We start from the raw sequence: 25222 nt of genomic DNA, 5'->3' as shown, positions 1-25222 counted from the left end.
CGTAAATCCTGTGATAGGTGAGCAACCCTCCCTACCTCCTTAGCCCACATGCGTTTTATCAAATATAACTTAAGATCACAGAATGTCCCGTCCGTTTTTATCATATTTACCCCGCTATTTATATTGTTCATTTAAGGCAGCACTTTGAATGAAGCACTGTCCTGTACACTGCTTTTTAGGTCAACAATTTACGCGGGACGCTCCTGTTAAATCTACACTTAAATCTGCACTGCTCATATCGGCATATCTGTCACATGACAACTGTAAATCCAGCTATAGCCAGAAAAGCCTGAAGTGAAGTCGTCTGAGGTGTGACACTGCAAACACTGTAAATCATCCCTGATAGAGAAAAATACACTTGAGATTCAGGTGAGAAAAAACTCTGATGGTTTAGTAGTCACTCACGCAAGAAAACAACATGAAGCACAATTGCAGGCAGCTCCCCTCTCTCAAGCACTTGCCAAATCACTGCATTTACTCGCTCATCAAGTCCTGTCAGACACATGAGAGGTTTTCCATCTCCAGACATTACTGGCAGGACTATATGAAATGGCCATGTTCAACAAGTACTGTAACTACCGTGAGCTCATTCAGGTCATTCTGTCTCGACTTCATTCAGTCGTACAAATAAATTCAAAACAGTTTTTTTTTTTTTTAAACAGAAGAAAATTTAATTTCAACTTGAGTTTTCAAGAAAAACCTCCATTCATGCTTGTCTCACACACTATTGTAAGTGTCACAGGAAACATACTGCAGCTCACTGTGGAGAAATAAACGTGAAAGATTAGGAAAGACTATTTCCACTTTCTCAAAAGACGACCTTCGTGTTTAAAGTGTCAGTATCTGAGTAGAACACGTCTTAGAAACAGGTTTTTACGGTGAATTATCAGCAATAATTGGTACAGTCAAAACCGCAGAAGGAATGATCACTGCTATTGCAGTGCTTGGCAGTCATTTGATCGTCATTCATCCTTACATCTTCTCTCTGAGAGGGAATCTGAGGATCAAGCTCACAGATTTATGTGAAATGAGCTCAAAATTTAAACACTGTCACTAATTAACAAGGATAAAATTAGTCTCTTGGTTTCTTCACAGCCTTAAGGCATTGCATGTTGCCCTTGGAAGGAGCATTCATTCACACTATCAACTCACCTGTACTGTATTGTTTCAGATGTGGTTGATGCTCTTAGTTTGGTCATAAGAATTCTTACTATGTTGAAGAGGAAAACAAAGTTTATCTAGAAAAAAACAACACACACAATAATTAGTTCCAAACCCTGCGATAATGGCTTGCATTGAAATACGAGAACAGCTTTCTGTTGCAAACACAGTCGGCTTGTTAAATGCTGAGTCGGAGAAGAAGCAACACAAATGAAAACCATCACCTTCCTCAACAAGAAGGCATTTGATGAACACACAAGTCAGAACTGGTCTCCACACCACTGTGTACCGGAAACAGCTTGTACATAACCATTAGTGGATGCATTTCTATGGATACAGTTTGTTGTTTTCAGTGGAAACCATAAGCCATTTGGAAGATTAATTCCACCAACAACCTAAATGCAGGATGAAAATGGGTTTCATTATAAAACCATTTTCATTTTGGGGGCAGATCTTTTTCATCGGTTTACACCTACACGCAGGCATTACTAATAACTACTGTGTCAGAGTTAAATGAGAGTATAGTGTGGACATAATGGCAGTGGATGTACTGTGCAATGACTTTCTGTGCTGCTGCTCACCAACAGTACAAGAATAACCGGTCCCTGGTAAATGTAGTCCATATATTTTCCAGGTTCTTTACCAAACCAACATCTGTTTATAAAAGAAAATACACAATCAGTGTTTGCAAATTAAAGAAACACACAAAACGATATTAAAAGGACATGGCTGGAGGACTTGGAATACTTACTGTTCATTCTCATAATACAACTTTCCTATGGCCCAGGCTACTATTATAGGAAATGGAATGCCTGGAATAAAGAAAGATTCATGTGCATTTACAGTATACTGGTCTTAAAATCTTTAAAAAAATATATTATTTTGACCAATAGAAACACATAACTTTGTGCAGAATGGAAGAAAATGTCCACATATTTGGCTCCAGAGATTTTATTTATTTTTATCATGTGTGACTAAGTGTGCTTGAATTGCTGATAAAATGGAATTATTTGAACTGGACATGCTGTCATCCTGTCTTCAAAACAGATGGACAAAATTTAAAAACTATTCAATACATACAATGATCGATTTGCCTTCATGTTAATGTGGTCTGCGTTTCGGAGCTTATACATATGTTACAATGTTTTCCATCTGTGCTGCATCATAACTATTTTGCTGCTTTTGCTGCATGTTAAGATGGAAGTAAAAGAAGTAAAATTGCTTGGGGACTACTACCCCACAGATTTGCAGTTCAAGGAACGTCTAGTCCTCTTAAACAAGATGGTCATTCTTTACTTTCTCACCCTCCCAGTGAGCAAAGCTAACTGAGCAAAACACCTTCAGGCTAAAAAGCATCAGTGAGTGCAGAAATGATGTGCTAATAAGACAGTGACAGAAAGCTGACCGGATACTGAGAAGTTTTGTAACTGGCCAGACACAAAGTGTATCAGATGTTCATAAAGGTGAAATGATCAGTGAAAATTAATGGAGCTGAAACAAATACAGGCCCAAACCTATTTTGTTCCCAGCTAATCAGGCCTCTGGTGGAAGACAGATTTATTCTGCTCCATTTCCATCATTTCCTAATAAACTCCGAACAATCTCTCAGTTGTGAAAATGAAAAAAGAGAAAAATTTGTACAAATTATTTTTCATACTTATATCTGTGCATCTATATCTATGTGATATTCACAGACGGAATATCACAAATGATGAGTTTAAATTGAAGAAAAAGAAAATATTACTTTTCGAGCTCCTGTATTCACTAGAAATAATCCCTATGGGATACGTGGCTGCGCAGACATATTGGATTAAAACGAAAAACAAGTTTAATCTACATCTGCAGGAGTGGTTATTGAATTCCAAATAGTGAGAAGTTGACCTTCCTCAAAGAGGAAGCCACACTGATAATCCAATCATCATCACAGTGACATCAGATCAGTAAAACTAGATTGATATGTGTGAAATCTGCCTTTGGTTGCTTCTATTTTAGAGCCAATATGAACTTCACAATCATGTCATACATGTGTCATTACCAATCATATGTCACATGTTGTTCTGCCAATTATCTATTTATTTTTCATTCTTGTGTTCTTGAAGCTCATGCCGCATGACCTACATATATACACAGTAACATATATGCTTATTTTTCTTCCTGCAAGAACACACAATGCCCATTAAAAAGAAAGAGAAAATGTTCGAAAGGCTCAGGTAAGCATACAAGCATGTTTGCATGTGCATATTTCTGCCGCTAGATGAAATGTTCTGACACTGTGCTTTTCGTAATAGCTCACTGGAAGTCAAGGTGAGCATGCATAATTCCTGTGGTCATGACGAGGCATCGGCTACGTGTTCAAAATTCATTCTATCGTTGGAAGTCAAGCACAAAAAAAAAAAAAAAACATTTTACATTTCACTGCACCTCTGTCTTCTGACGAAATCAAAGCCTTGTCTTGAGTCTGATGCACTAAAGGGTCTCCCTCTGCTTCACTTGCTGACCAGACTTCACTTAAGTGCTTTCATTCAAACAAATGCTCACTTGGAACTGGGGACATGTCATATAACATTGCGGTTCAGCTGTTTCACATGCTGGTTTTCATTTTACATATTTGAGAAACATTCTGAGTCTGAGCACCTTAATAAGATGTCCAACTCAGAAAATGGCCATTTTGGAAAAACAACCAGACGTTGACCCTAAGGATCTATTATGTAGTCACGTACATTCACAGTCATCCAGATATTTATAGTAATTCATTTGGAACTCAACTATAAGGCCAACATTGAGGAAACATTGAAAATTTTAATTTTTTTTTTAGCATAATTTCCAGGGTGAGAGTGTGATGAACATGACTAAACGTAAACTGAATAAAACTCTAAGACATTACCTCATCTATAACATTTCTGTGTGAAGTTTGCTTAAAAGACCCCTAGCAGCAATTAAATACTAAAAGCAAACACTTTGATGTTAATTATTTTCAATCGAAATTAAAAACACTGTTGGCGTGCCAAGCTGAGTGCAGTGTTACTACTGCGCTGTCAGCACGAACATACTCACACCAGCCGATGAAAAGGAAGACCCACTTCCGGAGCTTATCTGTTGAATAAGTCATTACAATGGCTGTGTGAAGGTAACATCCTTCGACAAACATCCAGAAGAAGTTTGTCACCACAAAATAGTTGTATATTGTTGTTATCAATCGACACCAAGGCTGAAACAGAAAACACAGGAGACAAGTGAGGTGTGAAGCAGCAGCAGGAATACTTGTGTTGATATAAAAGTGTTTGTAGTTGAGCTTGTGGTTGAATGTCTAATGGCATTACATGTTATGTGCTGTTAAGAAACACTATTACCTCATTGCTCTCATGGATGTTGTGGTCAATCAACTGAAGCAAAAACCACATAACATTCCTCAGTATGAAGGTGGTGATCAAGTTCCAATGGATGATGTTTCGAAGACATCGTATGCTCCTGTACCACAAGTCGAATGAAAGACATGTTTTATTATTATTGTTTCATTATAATGATTATAATGCTTTCATAGATACAGGAGAGCTTATTTAAAGTTAAGTGAGGCTGTTTCAGTTCTGTTCATGCTAGGTGTGTCATCCAACCATATTTATGGATGTTTATTGGCAATGACTATCAGCAATGTTGATATCTACAGTAAAGACTAAAATACAAAATCTAAAAATATACGCTTCTATAACTTATTTTGACCCAGAGTTATGACCCAGAGAAAAACAATTTTTCATGCCAAGTGGGGTTGAAGGACTCCTATATTGTAGATATGATGGGTCATCATGCTTAAAGAAGCTACGAAAACATAAATAATTTAATTTTTCAGACTTTGGGCAGACAGTTTCAGGTTCAGATGACGGTCAAACTGTGGTGTCATATGAGAATTTCCTATCCTGCCAAAATGTCCATGAGGGAAACACTAAGCAGTTGTAGCGTGCTCCACGAAAGCTGAAGAGATTTAATCTTGGAACAAAATATTGATTAGTTTGGTCTTCAACCAAAAGAAATCAATATTTTCCTTTGAAAGCCCACATCAATCAAACCATAGAGAGCAACCCAGCTGAGGCTGTTTAGTATCTGCCCTGTTCTCTCAAAGCATTTGTGTGCGTGTGAGTGTGTGCGTTTAAACCACGATATGAAAGAGGTACGAGCTTAGAAGAAAGACATGTTATGAAATACACATTATGTCTTTCTTAGCCTGAGTGCTCCATCTGAGCCGAGCTGCAGAGCTCTATTCATTTGACATAAGCAAGTTAATGATAAGCAGTCTGAGGATATTATATGAATTTCCCTGATTGTCTTTTGTGAGGTCTCATGCATACAGGACAAGTTTAGATGGGTGCTATTTTTGTACTTGCCTTAAGCACAAGAAGAGAATGAAGGCCACGACAAGCGCTCCCACAGAGATACAGTGGCCTAGGTAGTTGATGATTAGCGCTATTTTATAATGCATTGGATATTTTCTCTGGAAAGACAACACAAGTATTACTTCTTTAATGCAGCTGCTGGGTCACATGACATAGGGAAGAAGTTAGGAATACATAATAAATAGACAGAACAAAGGTGTGTCTATTTATCCATCTAGACCTCTTTGTTTTGAGGTTTAATTTAAGTTCGGGAAAGCAAATGTCATTGACACACTTGTCAGATGTCACACTTAAAATTAACTGAGAAAAATAGAGCAAGATCCCGAAATACACATCAGGAGACGTGATGTGAGGTAATCAGGCCAGTAACTTATTAGATACAATACATCAGTCTTACAGTTTGGCCTCAGGCTTTGCTTATAGCAAGACTAGAAATAGACAATAGAAAATGTGGTTCAATAAGCAATAGAAATAGCACATTTCCTTTACTACATTTGATGGGTATTCATTGTGTACCATTAATGAGAAACTGTGATGAGCATTTATCTAAGACAGTTAAGAGATTGTGTGCAGAATGAAGGACAGCAGGATTGCTCAAGCACAGCCACACTAACCTTCTCCTCCAAAATGGGTTCACAATTGGAGTAATTGCTCTTCAACGCCCACGTCCCATTATCCATGCATTCCCTGTAAGCACTCCCTGCAAGAAAAAAAGTGTTAGGAACACGGCTGAGAAAACAATGAAATTGTGGCATTGTTTCAAACATTGCTGATGCTTTCAAATACTTGTTGAACTCTATTTGTCTGGCTGTTCAAATGTCTAATCTCTTTTCAATGTCAGACATTGAATTCAGCAGAGTACAAGTAGTCGGTAGTTTGTTGTGGAAAGGTTATAGTGAAGTGTTTGCCAAGTAGAAAAGCTAAAACATCCTTGCAATTTCTTCCTTCGTTCTCAAACTTGAGCACTACTTCTGAGTCTGAGTCTTACGCAGAATACCAATTCAGACAACACAAATTTTTATTCATGGTGGGTAAATGCAAAGCCTCTTACTCTGACAGTTTATTTGCATATCTTTTAAAACCTGCTTTCCGCAATCACCTTTGAACTGAATTTTTCATTTGCAGTTCCTTGCCACGTATTCAGGGGGCCCTTTATCTCTGTAACACCGAAAAAGAATTGGGCGGAAACAGAGAAGCAATATTTGTGCGATGTTTATTTTCTTCAGTTCTGTTACATCCAGCCACTTGAAGTGATAATTTAAACCACTCTGAGGCCAAGATACACATTATTTATTTGTTTTTTATTAGCATTATTATTATTATTGTGCATGAAACCTCAATTAGCTATTGTTGTGATGCTGTCAAAAGTTATAACTGCCTGATTTATACTGATTCACTATACCTTTTCTAATTATCTTACCAGACAATATTTTCAAGCCAGTTCAAGGCATCCAGTGTGTAATATATTCAACTCAGAGAAATTTCTTTACACGTTTGTCTCAGTGTTCAGAAAAGTGAAAAATGTTCACTTTTCCCCCTTGGGGTTGAGCAGTTTAGACGACTCTCACACAAGACTCATCGCAGACTCATCTCATCCTGACTCGATGATTCTTGTCAACACCAAAACAATATGGCAGAAAGTGAAGAAACTATCCACTTAAGATTTGCCTACGGCGACTCTAAAGCAGTGGGCAACAGAGTAAGATCCTTTGCATTAAAATTAATGTTACATAATGTGACATTTGTATTTGGAGGTCTGAAAGAAGGAAACAGCTTGTGGCAGCTAAAATCAGAGAAATGGAAAAGGATCCTTTAAAGGGGCTCATAATATGCTTTCATTTAACTCATGGCAACACGGCTTCATGCTGTTCCTAAAGGAAAATGCCAGTTCTCAACCAAGCTGCTTAAATCAAAGTCGGTTAAATCTCTAAAGCATTTGAATGACTAGAATGTGAATCCCTTCAGACTCAGTAAAACAGCCAGCGGAAATACACACATATAATATGCAAGAAAACTGCCTCATTGATCAATTGCTATGTGACTTTTACTGTGTTCTTGTGCAGTTTAAGCAACCGTGACATGGCAGCTGATGTCTTGGGTATGATCTGAACATCAATTGTGGCAAAAAGGGGAAAAAAAGCCACCTGCTGTCTTCATAGCTCTTTAAATGACCAGGAAGGCCCCTCAGATGGGCTGTTTGACCTCTGAACTTACTGTCCTATTATCATCAACCCTATCAATGACCATTAATGACTTTTCTGAACATTTGAATTTGCACATTTGAACATTTCTAATCGTAGAATATAGAGAAGCAAGTGAAAAATGAACATTTGATAGATTAACAACATTTCTTACTGCATAATTACAAAATAGACTAAAAAATATGCCTAAATTACTTTTTCACAGCCTGGCAACACAAAAAGTTGTTCTTGCAATAACTTAAAACTGATCTATACCATAGGATTAAATAATTTATGCTAGTCAGTGGTTCCCAAACCACTACCCACGACTGCTTAACCGATGCTTTCAGATGTTTTATTACAGAAAGGGTATAAAAACCTGCCAAAATAGTCATTAGTCACATAGTACATTCTGTTGTTGTGTTAAATGGTTGAAATAAAACATTCTTTGATCAAGAACAGCTTTGAAAATCACTCATTTATACAACTCATCAATACTTTATAAAAAGGTGCCCTATCAGACATAATTATGAACGAACACAAGCTTTAATAAAAGAAAATATACTGAAAAAGAATGTGTTGGTTTTAGTGAGACCTCTGTTTTACTTGAATCAGCTGAGAGAGAGATTTAACTCCAGCTCTTCTACTGTGGATTTTCAAGTAGGCAATCAAACTTTGATTTATATGATTAAATACTGTCAACATGACATCATATTAGTCATACAGTATGTGTGGTCTTTGTCATGTTCAAGAAACAATGTTAAGTTTATTTAATCGGTTTTTGTCTTGTGTCTCTGTTGTCTTGTGATTTCCTGTTTTATCTTGTCACAACTTCCTGTCTGTGTCTATTGTTGTGAGCTTTTCTTTCTCCCTTTGTCTGTTTTCCCTCCTTTGGGATTACCTGTCTCCGCCCTGATTGTTTCCACCTGTGCTCTTACCTTGTGTGTATATATAATCCTCGTCTCCCTTTGTCCTGTGCCACTTTGTGTTGTCCCTTGTGCTCCTTGTTTGTTTTCTTAGCCTAGCTTCAGTCTAGTGAGTTTTTGTTTCTTAGTTTAGTTTTGGGTGTTTTCCTCTGTGAAAAGTGATTTTCAGTTTGTACTTCTTGAATCAAAGCTTTATTTTGAAACTTTGAGAGTCGTGCGTTTGGGTTCTGGTCCATAGTTCAGTTGTGACAGTCTAGAATCCATGAGAATGACAAGAAAACCAAAAGGTCCACCAGTGAATATGGGACATATGCTGTGTTTTCAAATTTTGAGGCAAGAAAAAGTTCACTTTTAGTTTTTCAAATCAGAACATGAAGTTGATCCTTACCAGCAGGCACGACTATCCCTTGCTTTTATGTAACTGCTGAATTAAGTTATGGGCAAGCAATGACAACTGATGTTTTCATCCCAAGACATTCATTAAAACAAAGTTCATCATAGATGTGCAGACAATGTAGGTTTTTTCAAGGAACTGAGATGAAAGTCAATATGACAGCAACAACATGAAACTAGAATCACTTCTAGTCATCAACAGTTATAAATCCCTCCAGTGTTGCAGTTTTTTCAACCGTCTCAGTTAAACTGCACAGTTATTTCCATGGAGAAACACTATTCTTAACCTGAGAAATACTTTATCAAACAAACTGCTGAAAACTAATATAATACCTTTGCAGCACCTTTAAGTTGCCTGAGCTAATATTACAGAAGCAACACAATGTGCTTTTCAGATATAGTTCTCTGTCTCTCCAGGCAAATATCACACTGTGTTTATGAACCAAGCAGTGATGGTGCAGAAATGGAGGAAGGGGAGCAGGTTGTGAGTTTCGTCCCTGTGAGCTATTCCACTGAGGCAGGATTAATTCAAAGCACTGGTGCAGGAAGAGCACATTTCTGACTAACCATCTGTGCATTACACATGATAAAGCTATTCTCTTCACATTTGTCATTACAGTCCATTATATTCACACAGTTAAATAATAAAAAAAAAAATCACCAAATGAATTTGGGGAGAGCATCAAGCTGCCATGCCGAAGGTGCTAAAAATGCTGTAAGCAGCCCAACACTGACCACACTCCACTGGTGAAAATATGCATAAGCAGACGAGAGAAATGTGCAACCCCCAACTGGCTTAATCTGTGCCAGCAATGACCACCTCCTCCACAAGCCACCATGCCAACATTCTTTTGCTTTTCTTGGATGCACAAATAAATACATGCAAACACCATATGACTGTCCAAGGATTAGAATACTGGGAGATGGTTTGTTCGAGATAAATGAGGAAAAAGAGTGCTGAACTCCATAAATGCAGGTTCTTCATGTAGTGTTTCTTCAATAAGGGATCCCAAACTTTCAATTCTGTTATTAATTACGAAGAAAACAGTAATAGTAGTAAGTAAGCGACAAATTCAAAGGACAGACCAAATCGTGTGTGTTGTTACTGCTGCTGAGCTTTACTTAACTGATTGTATCTGTGCTCCCAACCGTGGGACCTGCAACAATTCCACGGGACCATTACTGTACAACATTTTTCACTTAAAGGTTGTGTAAGGCTGCCTTTCTTTGTCTAGTGTTTGATTGCTCTGTGCTTTAGTGCATCATCTGTCTCTTTAGTTCTGTTACTTTTGAGCCAGTAGGTCGGTTTCCTGATTGATGGACCCAAACAAAAGAAGAAGAAGGAGAAAAAAAAAAGAACATGACAGCTACGCCTCCTCAAAGCATCAAGGAGCAGCTCGCAGCGTATCACAAATTACCGACTGGTTCCAGTTGTTTTATAAAATAGTTTGCAAAGCTGTAGACTTCCATAAGGAGTATTAAACTGTAGTAAAGATTAAAGGCTATAATAGCTCAAAGTTGAGTGATGAAAACATTTCACGAGAGCAGTGCACCTGAGCCAGTTATGGTCACGTTTCCTTCAAGCCATTTGGAATTTAATTTCATGAGCTGGGGACAGAGTAAACTAGGCCATACCATAACAGCATGGGAATCTCACACATCACTGCAGTTTGACATTTCATTGAGGCAGCAAGAACTGGAGCAAATCTGCTATGTTACATACACAGACATTAGAGGGCAGATGAGGACATGAAGGCAGGAGTCCAGAGGATGCAAATACAGTAACACAGGATCAAGAGTCAGGATAATGGAAGCATTATAGTGAAAATATATTAGATAATATGGGTATCATTGTATTCAGCATTTTAATTAAACTTGGGCCCCAAGCTTGAGCTGTTCCCTAAAAGCAGTATAACTTAAGAAGATATATGGCCCTGGCTTAATGTGCTTAATAATGCCTGACCTTCAACATCTCTTAAATCTTTCCTGCAATCCATACATATGTATATATATACACACACACAGTATATATAGTGTATATATACAGTACATATAGATATATTTGCGAGGGCATTAGAAAATTACAAAGAAGTGAGCAGCTAGAGTCTTAGCTGACAGCTGGCTTTTAAAGTCATGCCACTTGGCTTGACTTTAAAAGTGTGTTCAGTATCCTTCTCAGCACCTCAGACTGCCACATTCAGATGTTCTTAATGGCATGCAGATGTGCTCACTCTTAAGTGGGAGATGTGATTAAAAATTAAAAATTAAAAATTGTATGCCAGCAATTTTTACAAATAAAATTGTTCGCAGAAAGGCTGTTAGAAATTAGTCATTTTTTTGTGGAACCTTAGCCATGAATTAGATATAAAGACAGTAAAGTATCTTTTTCCTCGATAGTTTCCCACTATTTAGCTCATCTCTAACACTGTGTTCTTTGTTTTTTTTTTATGAGGAGCCACATAAGCTCAGAATCTTGAATATTCGCCTGGACGTGTTTTATAATAATCTAGGTTTTTGGGTTATGTTTTTTTTTTTTTATTCTCACAGTTTCAGGATGGTTCTGCATCTCATCTCCAAGTCTGTTATTTTTGCTTTTTCTGTGTTTGTCAGTGACCTCCACTGCCCTTTTGTCTCAGATGCAAACTTGTCCTTTTCAAAGGGCAAAGCAAAACTTTTTTTTTCCCCTCACATTTTCCCTGCATTTATCATCTAGCTGGAAAAGGAATTTCATAAATGATATATTTGCCAAACACATAACAGAAGAAACAAGGTGCTCCCACTGTGTGTTATGATGGAAAACTTAAACAGTTTTTTACCTAAAGAAAATGATCAGACCGCCACCAGTTTCCAAAAATATCATATATATATATATGAATCAGATGACCTGTGGTTCAGATCATAAAATGTTAGTCTCCAGTGAGGCTAACCTGTCAACACAAACAAGTTAGCCTCACAGCATTAAAATGTAGCTATTGCCAAGGCCTTGACTGACCCAAGTTTGATCAAACACAACATGGCAGCTAAACCACTTCACAAAAAAAAGTAATAATACGGTCCTGTCCTTGTCACATTCACTCTGTTATACATTTTGTCAGAGGTGCTGATCCTTTTTCGGAGCAAATTTTCAGAGCAAAGTCCCTGGCATTGTGGCATTATCAGCACGTGTTCCAAAAAATGACTGGATTACCTAAAATATGTCTCTGGGAGGTTCATCCTGAGGAGGCACTGACAGCCTGAAGCATGGTCACAGATCAGCCCAGATTACAACTCACACATGCATCACAAAGTAATTTCACTCACTGCGGCGGGGTAAGACTGCTGCAGTTTAACTCTGATGCTCTAAGCTTTTGTTTTTTCATAAGCAGATATGCATTTGACTGTTATTAGGTATTAGGGCTTCGTTGCTTGAACATGCCAAAAGGAAAAGCCTATTAAGTCATTTAAAAAAAAAAAAAAAGAGAGAACTGTTTAGGGATTATTCATGTATTTTGTAGTGTCGTCTGTATTGCATAAAGAAAAAAGAAGCTGTTGCATTAAGCTGCATATGCAAAGTTTAAAAGTTTAGAAACCAAACACACACATTTGACAGACATTTGTGCTGAATGTCTTTGTGTCGTCATCCCCCTGTGACATTTTGACACACACACTCACGGCTTCTATAAAAGGAACAGCCCAGGGGGAGGAATAGCTCTAAAGAAAAACGCTCAAGCTTTTTCTGTGTCACGTACATTTATAGCTTGGGAAGAAATGAAACGTTTTCTCTAGATGCTTTTTGTAGTTGAAATTACATCTTGCGTACACAGGCAGCGCTAAGGCATCAAGTATAGGGGAAGCTAAATTGGGGGACGGAGGGGAGGTGGGGATCAGTCTTACTGTAGCTTATCCCAACAGCTGGTGCTTACAATTGAGAAAGTCTTCATCTTGATAAAATGATAACCTAATTCAACTGTTCAATCACATTTCCTACATACAGTATTATCATGTTTCACACAGATTAACATTCATTTATACTGAGGTCAATTCAACTTTAAAGTCAGAGATGTTAGACATAATTTAAAAGTCAGTACAGCCTGCAGGGATGGGTAGACGTGCAGCAAAATGTCCATGTAGGTGTGGGTCTTAAAATCTGAGAAAATAATTTGTTTGGGTGGGTGTTTTATGTGCACATGTGGCTTCAGATAAACGTGCATCACTAACACACACACACAGTACACAGTTGCTGTATCTGTAGCCACAAATGCTTGAGAACATAACTGACATGAGTGCAGATTTTGGTTGGATAAGAGATAAAGATTATCATTTGCATTATACAAAAAAAGACAGGATATATTTTATTACAGGGAACCTGCCAGAGTAAAAAAAAAAAAAAAAAAAAAAAACTGACTATTTTCTCAAAGTGATTTTAAGCCTCTGTGCCATGCTCTTCCTCCTACACCTGCCAATTGAGATGGCAGTGGGAGATGTGCAGGTTTTAAGATTTCCAGAGACCTGGAGCACCCTCATGAACAACCAAACCACACAAGCTCAGGCTACCTTTCACTGAGCCAATCAACAGAAGACATGCGGGGTTGGACTGATGGCTTTGGCTGCTTGCCTGACCAACCTGCTCCCACCATTCTTTGCAATGACATATAGTATAGTGGCTTACTGTGTCTTTATCCAACATCTAGGCTGCATAGAAAGTGCAGGAAAATTTTTCATGGCATTTCTTTTGGCAAATTATCAAAAAGAACAAAAATAAGTCAAAAACAGACCACACTGATTTTCATTGTTCCTGTAGTTTCTCTTGAGGATGCAGTAAATATTCAGCTGTGTCAACAAGGAAGCTGTTAAGAGCTTCACTGCTTTTCCTCCTTCCTTAAACTCTCCCAACGATCTTTACGAATGGAGCCAAATACGAAAAAAATTCAACTTCACCCATGCATAGAATATCTTAATAACAGACAACTTTATTAGATACGAGGGATTACATGTATCAGTGCTGAAGTGAAAGCAGTCTCAAATGCACTCTGCATGAGCTAAGTATGCAATTACTTGTGATGATACATTGGTACATTTAACATAATCCAAGCATTAATAATGAGCGTGCATATATCCTCTGTTTTCCGTTTTGACTGCTTAAATGTACAATGAACCAAAAACTTTAAGCTTTTTTAATGACAGTGGTGGTTGGTGGTGTTTTACTGTTTATTTAAAATGAGGAAAACCAATTGACAAGCGTATAAGTAAGATAGCAAACCCAGCAGGCCTATTGCCTAGCAGAGCTGACACTGTCTTGTTAATAAAGGAATAAAGGTCTCTTTTCAGTGTTCTACCAAACTACAGTTTCTCAGTCTTTGTCATTTCAAATCAGCATTTTTAAGAGCTCAGCTGGGAAAATAGTGGGATTGTTTTATATTTTATGAAGGTCTGGGAATAAACCAGCTGTCTGTGTGACTTGGCAACATGGGTCAAGGAGCAGGCTGGGTTACTGAGGCTATTTCTAGGGACAACACTAAAACTGAACAACCCCATGAAGATGATGCCACTGTACAAAAAAAAAATGTTTTGTTGTTGTTGTTGTTTTCAGTTTCATAGCCAAATTCAAATGGATCTTGGAGTGAGATGTGAACAGAAGATTCAAGGCTACTGAACACCTTCGTGAGATTTCTGTTTCAACTCCACAAGGAGTTTGAGGATAATTCATGATGTAAATTTTACAGGAAAGAGGGATGAACTTGGAACTTATTACACATGAGATGGTTCATTGAACTTCATAAATGAGGGGGGAGGGGGCACAACATAGGCCTACATGCTTCATGTAAGTTTTAATGTATTACTTGCTTATGCCCTCTGGCAAAGCAGCAGGCCCGTAGCCATCAAGACATCCATCAGTCTAAATGTTGCCTCTGGTAAAACATTGATGAACCTGAAAGGAGTATGTTTTTTCCTTAATATTAGTGAGATGTCTGATTATATTTAACTAAAGCTGCTGTTATTTCTAAAGATTCCTAAAGAAATTTGTCTTTACTATGGAATATGCAGATTTAATCTACGATTGCAGCTTGAGAACATGTCAGAGAGTCCAAGGTGAGGATTTTTAGTCATACTATTTCTTTTTTTATGGATATATACTGCTATTTTGCATTTTATGATGGTTATGAATACATCATAAAACCATGGGTAAATCTCTCAATAGTAGTCAGGATTCTACAAATAGGGCTAGATTATTTTCATTATCAGTTATTTGTGTTGATTATTTCCTTGATGTTGATGATGATTCAAAAATCAGATGGATCCATAAAATCCACAAAATATTGAAAAAAAGTTTACAGCGGTTCCAGTAATTAATCTGTTTTAAATTATTCTCGCTAAGTCTTAAGCTAACTGGCTAAAGGTTGTTTTTTTTAGTTTGCCTTGTGTCACTGTGAAATGTGTTTTCAGCATGATAACAATAGTACATCCAACTGATAATCATGTCCTTCAGCCAGAATCCTGTTGTTGTCAATTTTCCAACAATCCAGTTTCAGGCGTCCAACCCCCATCTTGTTATTTACCTCATTTATGTTCATTTCACCTCAGTGTGAAAGTCTTTATTATCATCAGAACTGTTAGCTGATCTAGTTTCTTTTGATCATTCAACATGAGGTTTGCTTATTTCAACATAAACAAATAAAGTTTTCGTTAAGTGGCCAGACAGATTTTCTCAGAAGCAGCACACCATGAACAACTCTATGACATGGGTAACTGTCAGGCTTTTGTTTCAGCAGGGAACTCTAAATCTCTCTTAAAAAGCCCTGAGTGATGAGCACTGAAGCAGACAGGCCAACAGAGCCTGATGAAGAGTTGCTGGGAATTGTTTTTTGTTTTTTTTTGACCTGACAGCTGTGTTTCTTGAGCTTTCCGATTTTCTCTTCATGCCCTGGTGACACATTAGTAACACAAAGTAACTACAATTTAAGTTCATGGATTCAAACGTTTGGCTGCGTGTTAGCTGTCAAACTCTCACAGCTCACAGCTATACTGAAGTCATTTGGAGAGAGAAAATGAAAATGAGCAAAAGGCTACGTGCTACAAGTCTGTGGCCCTGAGGGAAACCAGCAAGCCAAACATGGAGGATAGCGTGATGGGATAATGAAAGCATGTTATACTACATTACACTGCTTAAAAGCATGCATGTGCTGTCACCTTTCAGAAGCACTTCATCCAAGTCACTTACGGGGGCAGTGCAATAACATTTTCATGTGTGTTGCATTTCTTGGGTGTTGTTTGACTGTCACCTTGCTACTGTTACTTACTACTCTGTAGAATGGGCCGGTTTGAGCGTCTGGACCCGGGCGAGTGTTGAGTGGTTTAATCTCCAGCAATCCATCATATTCTACAAGATCATTATGCTTGTAACATTGTGAGAATCAAAGATCTCTAAAAAGTCAACTTTTTCACGAGCTAAGAAATAGAGCCCTGTTTTCAGAGGGTAATGAAATATACTGCGCATGCTTGACACCACCAGTAGTGAGCCATTCACGCACTTGCACAACTACAAATCTGAATTCAGAGACAAAAGCACATTTTTAAACTTACAGCTAAGAAAAAAACTGTCTGCCAATAAAGACTCTGGCTGAAGTGCAGGGGGGTTCACCAGTGTTGTTGATCAATACCACTGAGACCCCCGCCAGCCTTTGAGTTTTGATATATGCCACAAGAACAGCTTCTTCCCCTCTGCTGTTGCACTGTTGAACACCAACTGACTGACATACTGCTCTGCACTTTAGTTACTTCAGTACAGGCACTGATGTCATTATCCACCTGCTGACCATTTGCACTGTTTACCTAACCTACTTGCACTATACTTCCACCCTGTACTACCTCACTTTGTACTACCTCCAGAACCATATTCATTTGACTTATTTTATTTTGTTTTACCTTATTCTATTTTATTTTATTTTATTCTACTGTTATATTTTACTTGTTCTTACATTCTATGTATGCACCAATCGCCAAGACAAATTCCTAGTAATGTGAAACCTCTTCGCTTACATGGCAATAAAGACGATTCTGATTCTGATTCTGATGAAATTGCCAGTTTGAGAAGCTGGTGGTAGGAATGGAGAACACCTAGCAAGATACCATCACAAAAATAATCTGAATGTAACTTTTAGGAGACGGGATCTCTTTTTCATCTGCTGTTATTTAAATAACATAAGGCAATACCCAGAACTACAAGCTCAGTGTTCCATGCCCAGCAGCAGTGACCATGGATGTGAGCTTTGTATGGTGGCTTAAAAAAATGTCTGTCCAAGTCTTATGGTATTGTGGCACGTGTGTGGCAGCCAGGGGAGCCTGACGCTGATTGGACCCCCCTGGGAGAGCTGGGAGTCTGCTGCCCATGCTCACCTGAATTTGCTGATTGACTAACCTCTTACTACATCTCACCTTGGAGAAGTGGAACAAAGGTTTCAAGGTGCTGCATTCACGGCAGGGGAGGTGCTCAACATTGCTGAAAAATAGCACAACTTGCAGCAGCCAGAAGGGTGTGATTGTTGACAAGAGAAACTATACATGGCAAGCCAACTGCATTGGCAGGAGTGTCAAAAATAAAAATGTTCTACATGTCTGTGGATGCCTTTATGGATTTCATTACTCCTCCACAGAGGCACTAGAACTGACAGAAGATTCAAAGCTTTTATTATGCTCATTTGGACTGTCATCAAACAGCTGTCATTAGATTATACTGCTGGTAAAGTGGCCTATGTTTTAACAAACCCAAGGATTTCTTTTACACTGGATGGATAAATATACTGAACTTCGTAAATTGGTTCCACAGCTGTACCTGCCATTGACTTTACATCTTCAGTCACCTTGAAAAGTTTTGTGCCCACAGCTCAGTTTTCCAGCATCACAATTTTAATAAGAGATGTATCCGTGAAATAAAGCATCTAAATGATGAGAATTAGTACATTTCTTTTTAAGAAAAAGATGGCTTGTTTTATGCAGGTGTTTGGTGTTTTCTTGCACAAAAAAAGGAGAATAACAGCTTAAAAAGCATCACTATGAACCTCCTCAGCCGACCATTTTCATATTATTGATGACACCTGTCTCTCTTTATTTAGCGCTCTATTCGAGTTTCATGTTTGCCTCTGAATGAGAAGGTAATGCTGCACAGGCTAATCTCTGGTTTAAAGTAAAACATTAAGCTGTATTCCCAACATGCAGCACTGCAGCAGCTCTGCTCCTCTTCCCGAACCCGATACACACCATGGTGCTGATATGTCTCAGACTTTAATCCTGATAAGAGAATCAATAAAGTTCTATTGTAGTAATAGCAATCTTGACTTTGAGTTGTGCTGACTAGAAAGGTACATTATGTGCAGACACTATATCTCGTCCGTGTCAATGAACAGACACGCCGGGATGAGGTGATTTTACCAAAGGATGAAACATTATTCAATGAATATTAACAGTTACGCTCACAGAGTCAGAACAGAGAAGGGACACAAGTCGAGATATGGCTTGAATTTGAAAAACCGGCACGTTGATATTGTTCACCTCTCTAGCTGTGAACATCTTGTCTTCCCTGAGGCTTGACTTAAAGCACATCATATGCAAGTGACAATGAATGACTTAACCTCATGTAACACTTTTGTCCCAACTTCAGTAATGTGCATTTTGTGTAAACCAGCGAACTGAATAAACCCTCTCAAAAGAGGAAAAAAAAAACATTGACAACAGGACACAGAAAGGTTTAAAAATGCATAAACCTCTTAAGCCACTCTGCAGAGACATTAATATTTATATGCTTGAAGAAACGGAAAGGAATTTATAGTTCCTTACCTGAGCAGGCATGTTAAGACTGTGAGAGCTCTGATTTTTGTAGGAGTATTGCAACATTTTACTGACATGTAACTTAACCAGCCATTTTTTAAGTACCAGAGAAAACCAACAAGGTTACACTCAAAATGCTGCATTTATACAATATCCTCCAGCGAACAACTGGGAGCGCAAAGCACAGGGGCATGTTCTTAAAATATAACAGTAGTCCATTCCTGGGTCATGCTTTTCTAATATGCAGGCCTGTGGCATTAAATGTTTAGCTCTGAGACACTGAAGGGAGGCAAATGGAGGTGAATCTATTGTTAGTCCCATAGGTCAGATACTATATGTGGCCAGAGTGAGTGACTTACAGTTAGGCATTAGTCTGCAAAACAGTGTGCTATAGCTCCACATCAAATTTCTAATTCTACTTTGTTTCACGCTCCGTCTAATAGCACTGTGTTAATTAACACCTGCTCATGTGATTTTAGGGCTGACTTCTATTCTTAGTCTGACCCATTTTGCAGTTTGAATTTTGTATTTACTCATGGCTGTAAACGGTAGCAGCCAATGTGACCCAGCAGGATCAAGATAATCATCTCCATCGTCTCAGGATCTGCCTCACTTTGCTGTAAAAACATGCAGCATCCCATGATAAGTATCAGTAAGAGTTTTATAAAGGCTTCCCTGTTACATTAACTCTTAACACACCCAAAGAATTCACCCCAACACAATGAATTCAACAGAAAATTTAACATCCAGTTGTGTTTTGCCCATAACTTCTCAGAATACTTTGAAAATGCTATTGTTAAATTAAAATCAGAGTTAGATTACATTTACTCAGGTACTTTATATATACATACTTATTTGAGTATTTCCATTTTCTGTTAGTTTACCTTCTACTCCACTACGGTTTAGAGGCAAAGTGCAGATGAATATCCAGTAATATCCAGCAAATATTCAGTCATTTGACAACTTTACTCATTAGCTACTTAGCAGATATAGATCAAGATAAACTTTATTGTCCCACACAGTTTGTCTTGGCTTCTCACCCACACACAGCTGCACACACAACCAAACAAATCATGACAGCAAGACAGCAGGCAACCCACAATGAACCTGATACTATACTCCATGACATGGTACACAAGTAATAATAAATACAGTCATTAACAAGTCATTAAACATGTTAAAATATAAATAAATAAATTGATAAGTGAAACATCAAGTGCTAAACAATACATAACGAATCTAAAATAAATTTAAGATAATAAAAACTGAGCTCAAAGAGTGTGAGTGCATAACCAATCATAATAGTGTGTGTGTTCTGGTTTTATCTGCCATTGTTTAAAAGCTTTATGGACAGAGGGATGACTGAATTTTAAAATCTGTTACGTTTGCAGTGAGGGACTCTAAACCTCCTGCCAGAGGGCAGCAGCTCATACTCTGTGTACAGAACATGGGATGGATCACTGGTCAGCTCATTGGCTTAGCCTGTTCTTAAAAAGCCTGCAGGGATGTCTGTGCTTTGGTTCTGATCATTTTCCAAGTAGTCTGAATCATCAGGAGTAGTTTTGCTTTTAATTGCACAGAGACAGATGTATTATTATTATTATTATTATTATTATTATTATTATTATTATTCCAATAAAACTTTAAAAAGCCTTGAAAAGAAATCCACAGGCTGTCCAGAAAATAAAGTGTATCGAGTCATTCAACTACCAGCTTCAACATTAAAGTGATGGAAAATTTAATGCATCAATAACTATAATCCCATAATATAATACACTTTCTGAAATTTGCCATTCTGCCTGAGGTGTTCTTTTACTTTTGGTAAATGCAAATATCTTTCTACTTTAGTCAAACTTTTAATTCCCGACTTGCTACTTTTACTTAAGCGCAAGGCGTGAGTGCATCTTCCACTGCTGGCTCTAGTGAGGAGACGCCTACTGACAGCCTACGTATTTTCACAGTGCATATACACACATGGTAAAAGGTCACCAGCTTCTCAAGGTGCAATGTGACACTGCAACACACAGCATATGATTGAGAGGCATGCATATCATTCAACAGCACACTCTAGCCATCATCAAATATTGCGCTAAATGAATAAGTTGAACAAATAAGTGTATTTCCCAAAATGCCTAACTATTCCCTTAACTTTAACTGTGGCCCCTCTCTGACCCTACCTCACCACCTAACATGGTTTTTATCCAGGCAAGTATGACTGCGGAAATACCGCTTAACCATATATAACTGCATGCTCGTAAAAATCACTCCTATAATCTACCGAGACGCTAATGCTCTTTCACTTGATCAAATATGCATTGGTCCCACACAGCAATTTCTCATCAGCGCATTAAAATTTCTGTAAGATTTCTGCGTCGTCCTGAACCGATCAAGTCTGCCACTGTGGCTGTGATACAAAATCCCATGATCCAAAACTCTATTATTTCCCGTTACAGCGGGACTTGAGGAGGGAACCAACTGAGAGTCCCAAGACACTTAAGTGGACAAATCCCTCATATTATTCCCTGTCTGAAGCTGCTTCCATAATGTAGAAAACAAAGCAAAATAGTTGCTTTCAGGTGGTCGTGTCTAAAGCAGATGCATGTGACAAATCAACACTATTCCACAGTCCAAACTGTTGTAAAAGTGAATTGACACTTCAGATAATACACCCGTTTCATTCCACCTCAGAACTGCAATCCACTGAACAATATGACTTAATTTTCCTATTCCTTTGTGATTCATTCAGCCATTATATGTCCAGTGCTTTTGACAGGCTAATTGTTTGATTAGAAGATCAATTTTACAGAAATATTCAATCACCTCACTCTCAGGGCAATATCTCATCCTCAGTCTGTAAAAAAATATCACATCAATCCACAAAGGGTGTCAGTAAATGAAGGTGTACATCCGAGAGGGTGTTGGCACATGACTGCGCTTTTCACACCCAGTGGATCAAATCGCCAGTCATGTCCAACTAACACTGAGACGCCAGCAGAGCAAAAGGGTAAATCAAAGCAGTAAGAGGTGACTAGGTAGAGAGCAGAGTGTGCCTGTGTGTGTGTGTGTGTGTGTGTGTGTGTGTGTGTGTGTGTGTGTCAGAGATAACATCTGTGTTGAAGGAGAGAATCCAGAGCTCCTGACCCAGAGGTTATTTTCTGCCTTTTATGTGTTTTTTGTGAAATGAGTGCTGCAGTTGTAATGTGAAGGTGCGATAGGTTGTTCTCAGCTTTTGGTAAAACTGTTGGCTGGCACAGCTTGGGTTTGGGTTGAGTATGAAGCTGCATATACCACCGTTTACTTTGGCTGCAGCTTGATGACTAGAAGACGCAACGCTGCTTAAAAACGAAACAGCTGCACAATGATTCCAAACCTCAAGCTTATGTATACAGCATTCATCATGTCACAGTCACACCCATAGGCTGATGGGCTCCGTGTTGACATGGATGGTTATGGTGAAGCGACGCCATAAATTCAGCCCTCTGAAATTTTTGTGGGCTACAGTCAGCAAAACATGTGAGGCTGAGGGGCGAACTCACGAAGTCAACTCCAGGTTGCCAGAAAATGGTGCTACCAGGCTGTTCTTTTTGTTTCTTCTTTTTGTTTGACGTCAGTTTTGTTGACCTTTCGAAACGATGTCTCAGGGCCCAGTTTGGCCACCAGGTATCAGATAGAGCAAACAAAACTAAGCAACAGAATTGCTAGCATGTTTTTAGATGGATTAGACCTTTAACAGTCCGTGAACGACACACATGCTCAATCTGAGGCAGCTGTTCCGGTGACAGGAGGTGTAACGATGACTGAGGTTCACTGTCATCACTGCTTTACATCAGAACCAAAGAGCTTCAACAGATCCAACAAATGATCCAATCTGACATGAAAAATCATAAAGTGGTTAATCTACACTGCTGAGATGCAAGAATCAAATTATTTGCTTTGTTTTCTGATTATGTTGATATTTTACTTTTACCTAAAGTCAGCACATCTGGCTGTACTTTCTTTATTTATTTATCACCATGTATTTTATTTGTTTCTTTGTTCATCTATTAATTTATTCGTTTTTTTCATAGCTGAGATACCAATGCAGTTGAAAAAATTTAATTCAAACAAATGCACGATTTTTGAACTTTCGCCATCACAGCTCTCTTACTCGTTGTGTTGTACTTCACCCCGTTGATGAACTCGGGACAGGGTCTCTCTACGATCCTCCCGGTCCTGCTGCGCGGCCAGCAGGTTCCAATCTCATCGGTTGTGGCATTGCAATATAAACCTAAGAATAAAAAAAAATAATAAAATTAAAGTGAGGGAAAAACGCGGAGGCTTATAGTTTCCCTCATTCACGACGCAACACCTCTCAGTGTTCAACATGATTAAAAAAAAGAAAGCAACTCCATCTTACCATCAGTGCTCAGAAATGACAATGAAGCGTTTTCCAAAAAAGTGTCTTGGATAGCATCAATCAAACTACAGTTTAAGTCCCCGAGCTCTCCAAATATGATCTGGTAAATGGTAGCATCCATGGCGCGAGCCGCCCGCTTTTAAATGGTGAGAGATTAATTCCAAGTCCGAGAGGAGACGGACGCACTGAGCCCAGCGGTGTCCGGGGCTTGTGAATCGGAGCAACAGTAATGACAAGTAGAGTGCAGTTGCTCCTGCTGGGATCCGCGTGCCTGGCCAATCAGGCACGCGCGCGTCCGCTCGTCCATCCACGTGCTGCCGCAACCCTGTGAATGACTGCCGACAAGACGAAGTGACCAGAACAGTGGTGCTGTCACCCTGACATTTCACACCTGCCGCCCACCTGTCGAGCTCATCCGGTTTAGGGGGGTTCACAGCATTCACATGGTAGAGTAAGAAATATGTAGGATAAAAATACTCATGGCCCATACCTGTTGATGCCTGTGGATGTAGCCTGAATGTGTGCTGAAGACAGAAAAAGCAATTCATCAGCTCATGGGCAAAGTACAACAGCAAGGTGTATGATGTAGGTCAATGTAGATCAGTTAAAAATAATCACAAAGGCATGCCTAATTAAATTAAAAGAGCATTTATATAGCCTATATTTTTTTCATTGTATGATACAATGACAAATTCCTGGGAAAGAATGTTAAAAATATGTATTTCATTTTATTTATTTTGATATAAAGATTCTAGATTCTAGAGCAGTGGATTTCAAACTGGTAATATAATCATTTATTTTCACTTTAATTCCATCACAATGACAGAATATGTGACTACTTTGCGTGCTTTTTTTTTTGTCTGTGTCAACGACAGAAGCAAAATTAAGATCACATTGGGACCGTGGGACAGAATCTTATCAAACACGGGTCCAAAGTCCCATTTATGTCAGTTTAGGGGTCCTTGATGTGGAACCGCTCCTGTAAAGTGCAGCCTTGGCCTTCTTGTCGCGTGGGTTTTTGTTCATTAATTGGCTGAATGCTTGGAGAGTAAGAGAAGAGATGAGAGCAAAAAGGGTTAATGAGTAAATGAGGTATTTTTGTTTATTTTCTTTGTGATAGAAGTTTGTGTTTTCTCATGTCTTAGATTGTTGTCTGGATAACCTGCCAGAGGAGATTAGAGTGGCAGAGAATTTCTATCCAAAGTGCTGCAAACCGTAATGTGATCACAGTAGCTTCATCTGGACTGTTTCCGACCTGGAAACAGGAGAACACAGCGAGACAGAGCTCTGAGCAGCCCTTTGAAAGCTCAGAGTTCCTCTGGCTGAAGTAAGCAGTTTGTTTTGTGTAAAACTAAATATTATATTTCTAAATAAAAATAAAAAAGGAAAGGGAAAATCTTTCCTGAATGGAAAATGAAACTGAAAGTTTAATTTAAAACAAGTTATTTAGGAGATGAAAGTAGAGAAGGCGCTTAAGGTTTACGTTAAAGGATAAATCGTATATAAGACATTCAGAACATTACAGTAACATTTCAATCATATGCAGAGCGCTCAGTCATCAAAACTCCTGCTTTAGCCTCTATGGTTGAGGTCTAGGACAAAGGCCTTAACCACAGAGAGCTGAGGTCAGTCTCTGTTGCAATGCTGAAGCCAACAAAATAATTTAGTATGACTCTACACACACAGCCCTCCATTCCTTTTCAGCGGCGCTGAGCCTAATTTTACACTTCAAAGACAATAGCTTTAGAGAGAATGAGAGTTCTTAAAAGATGGCTTTCCCCTTCACATTATAGGGGACGTTCTCATTATAAATGTGAAAATAATTACGAGGCCATCTCAGTAGCCCATCTCCCAGCGCTTGACATTTTTCAAAAAACTGCAAATTTCAATAAGGTTGAGTGACTCTCCTCTCCAGCTGCTATTAAGAGCAGATTTAGCTGGGTATACAGTTTGGTATAAGAGTGTCAGTATGTCACATGA

At 38.5% G+C, this 25222-nt stretch overlaps 1 protein-coding gene across 1 annotated transcript in view; it reads right to left on the bottom strand.

Annotated features, from left to right (window-relative positions):
- Nucleotides 1-23776, bottom strand: part of LOC124069931 (corticotropin-releasing factor receptor 2) — a 28703-nt gene extending 4927 nt beyond the window's left edge. Inside the window, exons 1-9 of the mRNA XM_046409470.1 lie at nt 23243-23776; nt 22994-23113; nt 6161-6246; nt 5538-5644; nt 4512-4629; nt 4216-4369; nt 1913-1973; nt 1743-1815; nt 1153-1238 (exon numbers count right to left, since the gene is read on the bottom strand). Of these exons, the coding sequence (XP_046265426.1) occupies nt 1153-1238; nt 1743-1815; nt 1913-1973; nt 4216-4369; nt 4512-4629; nt 5538-5644; nt 6161-6246; nt 22994-23113; nt 23243-23363 (926 nt within the window). The 5' untranslated portion in view covers nt 23364-23776. The remainder of the gene's footprint in view (nt 1-1152; nt 1239-1742; nt 1816-1912; nt 1974-4215; nt 4370-4511; nt 4630-5537; nt 5645-6160; nt 6247-22993; nt 23114-23242) is intronic.
- Between the last annotated feature and the right edge of the window lie 1446 nt (nt 23777-25222).

Source organism: Scatophagus argus, chromosome 13, assembly GCF_020382885.2.
Source record: "Scatophagus argus isolate fScaArg1 chromosome 13, fScaArg1.pri, whole genome shotgun sequence".
NCBI classification, from domain to species: Eukaryota; Metazoa; Chordata; class Actinopteri; family Scatophagidae; genus Scatophagus; species Scatophagus argus.
Note: the sequence above shows the minus strand (reverse complement) of the source record. Positions and strands in the feature narration are given on the sequence as shown.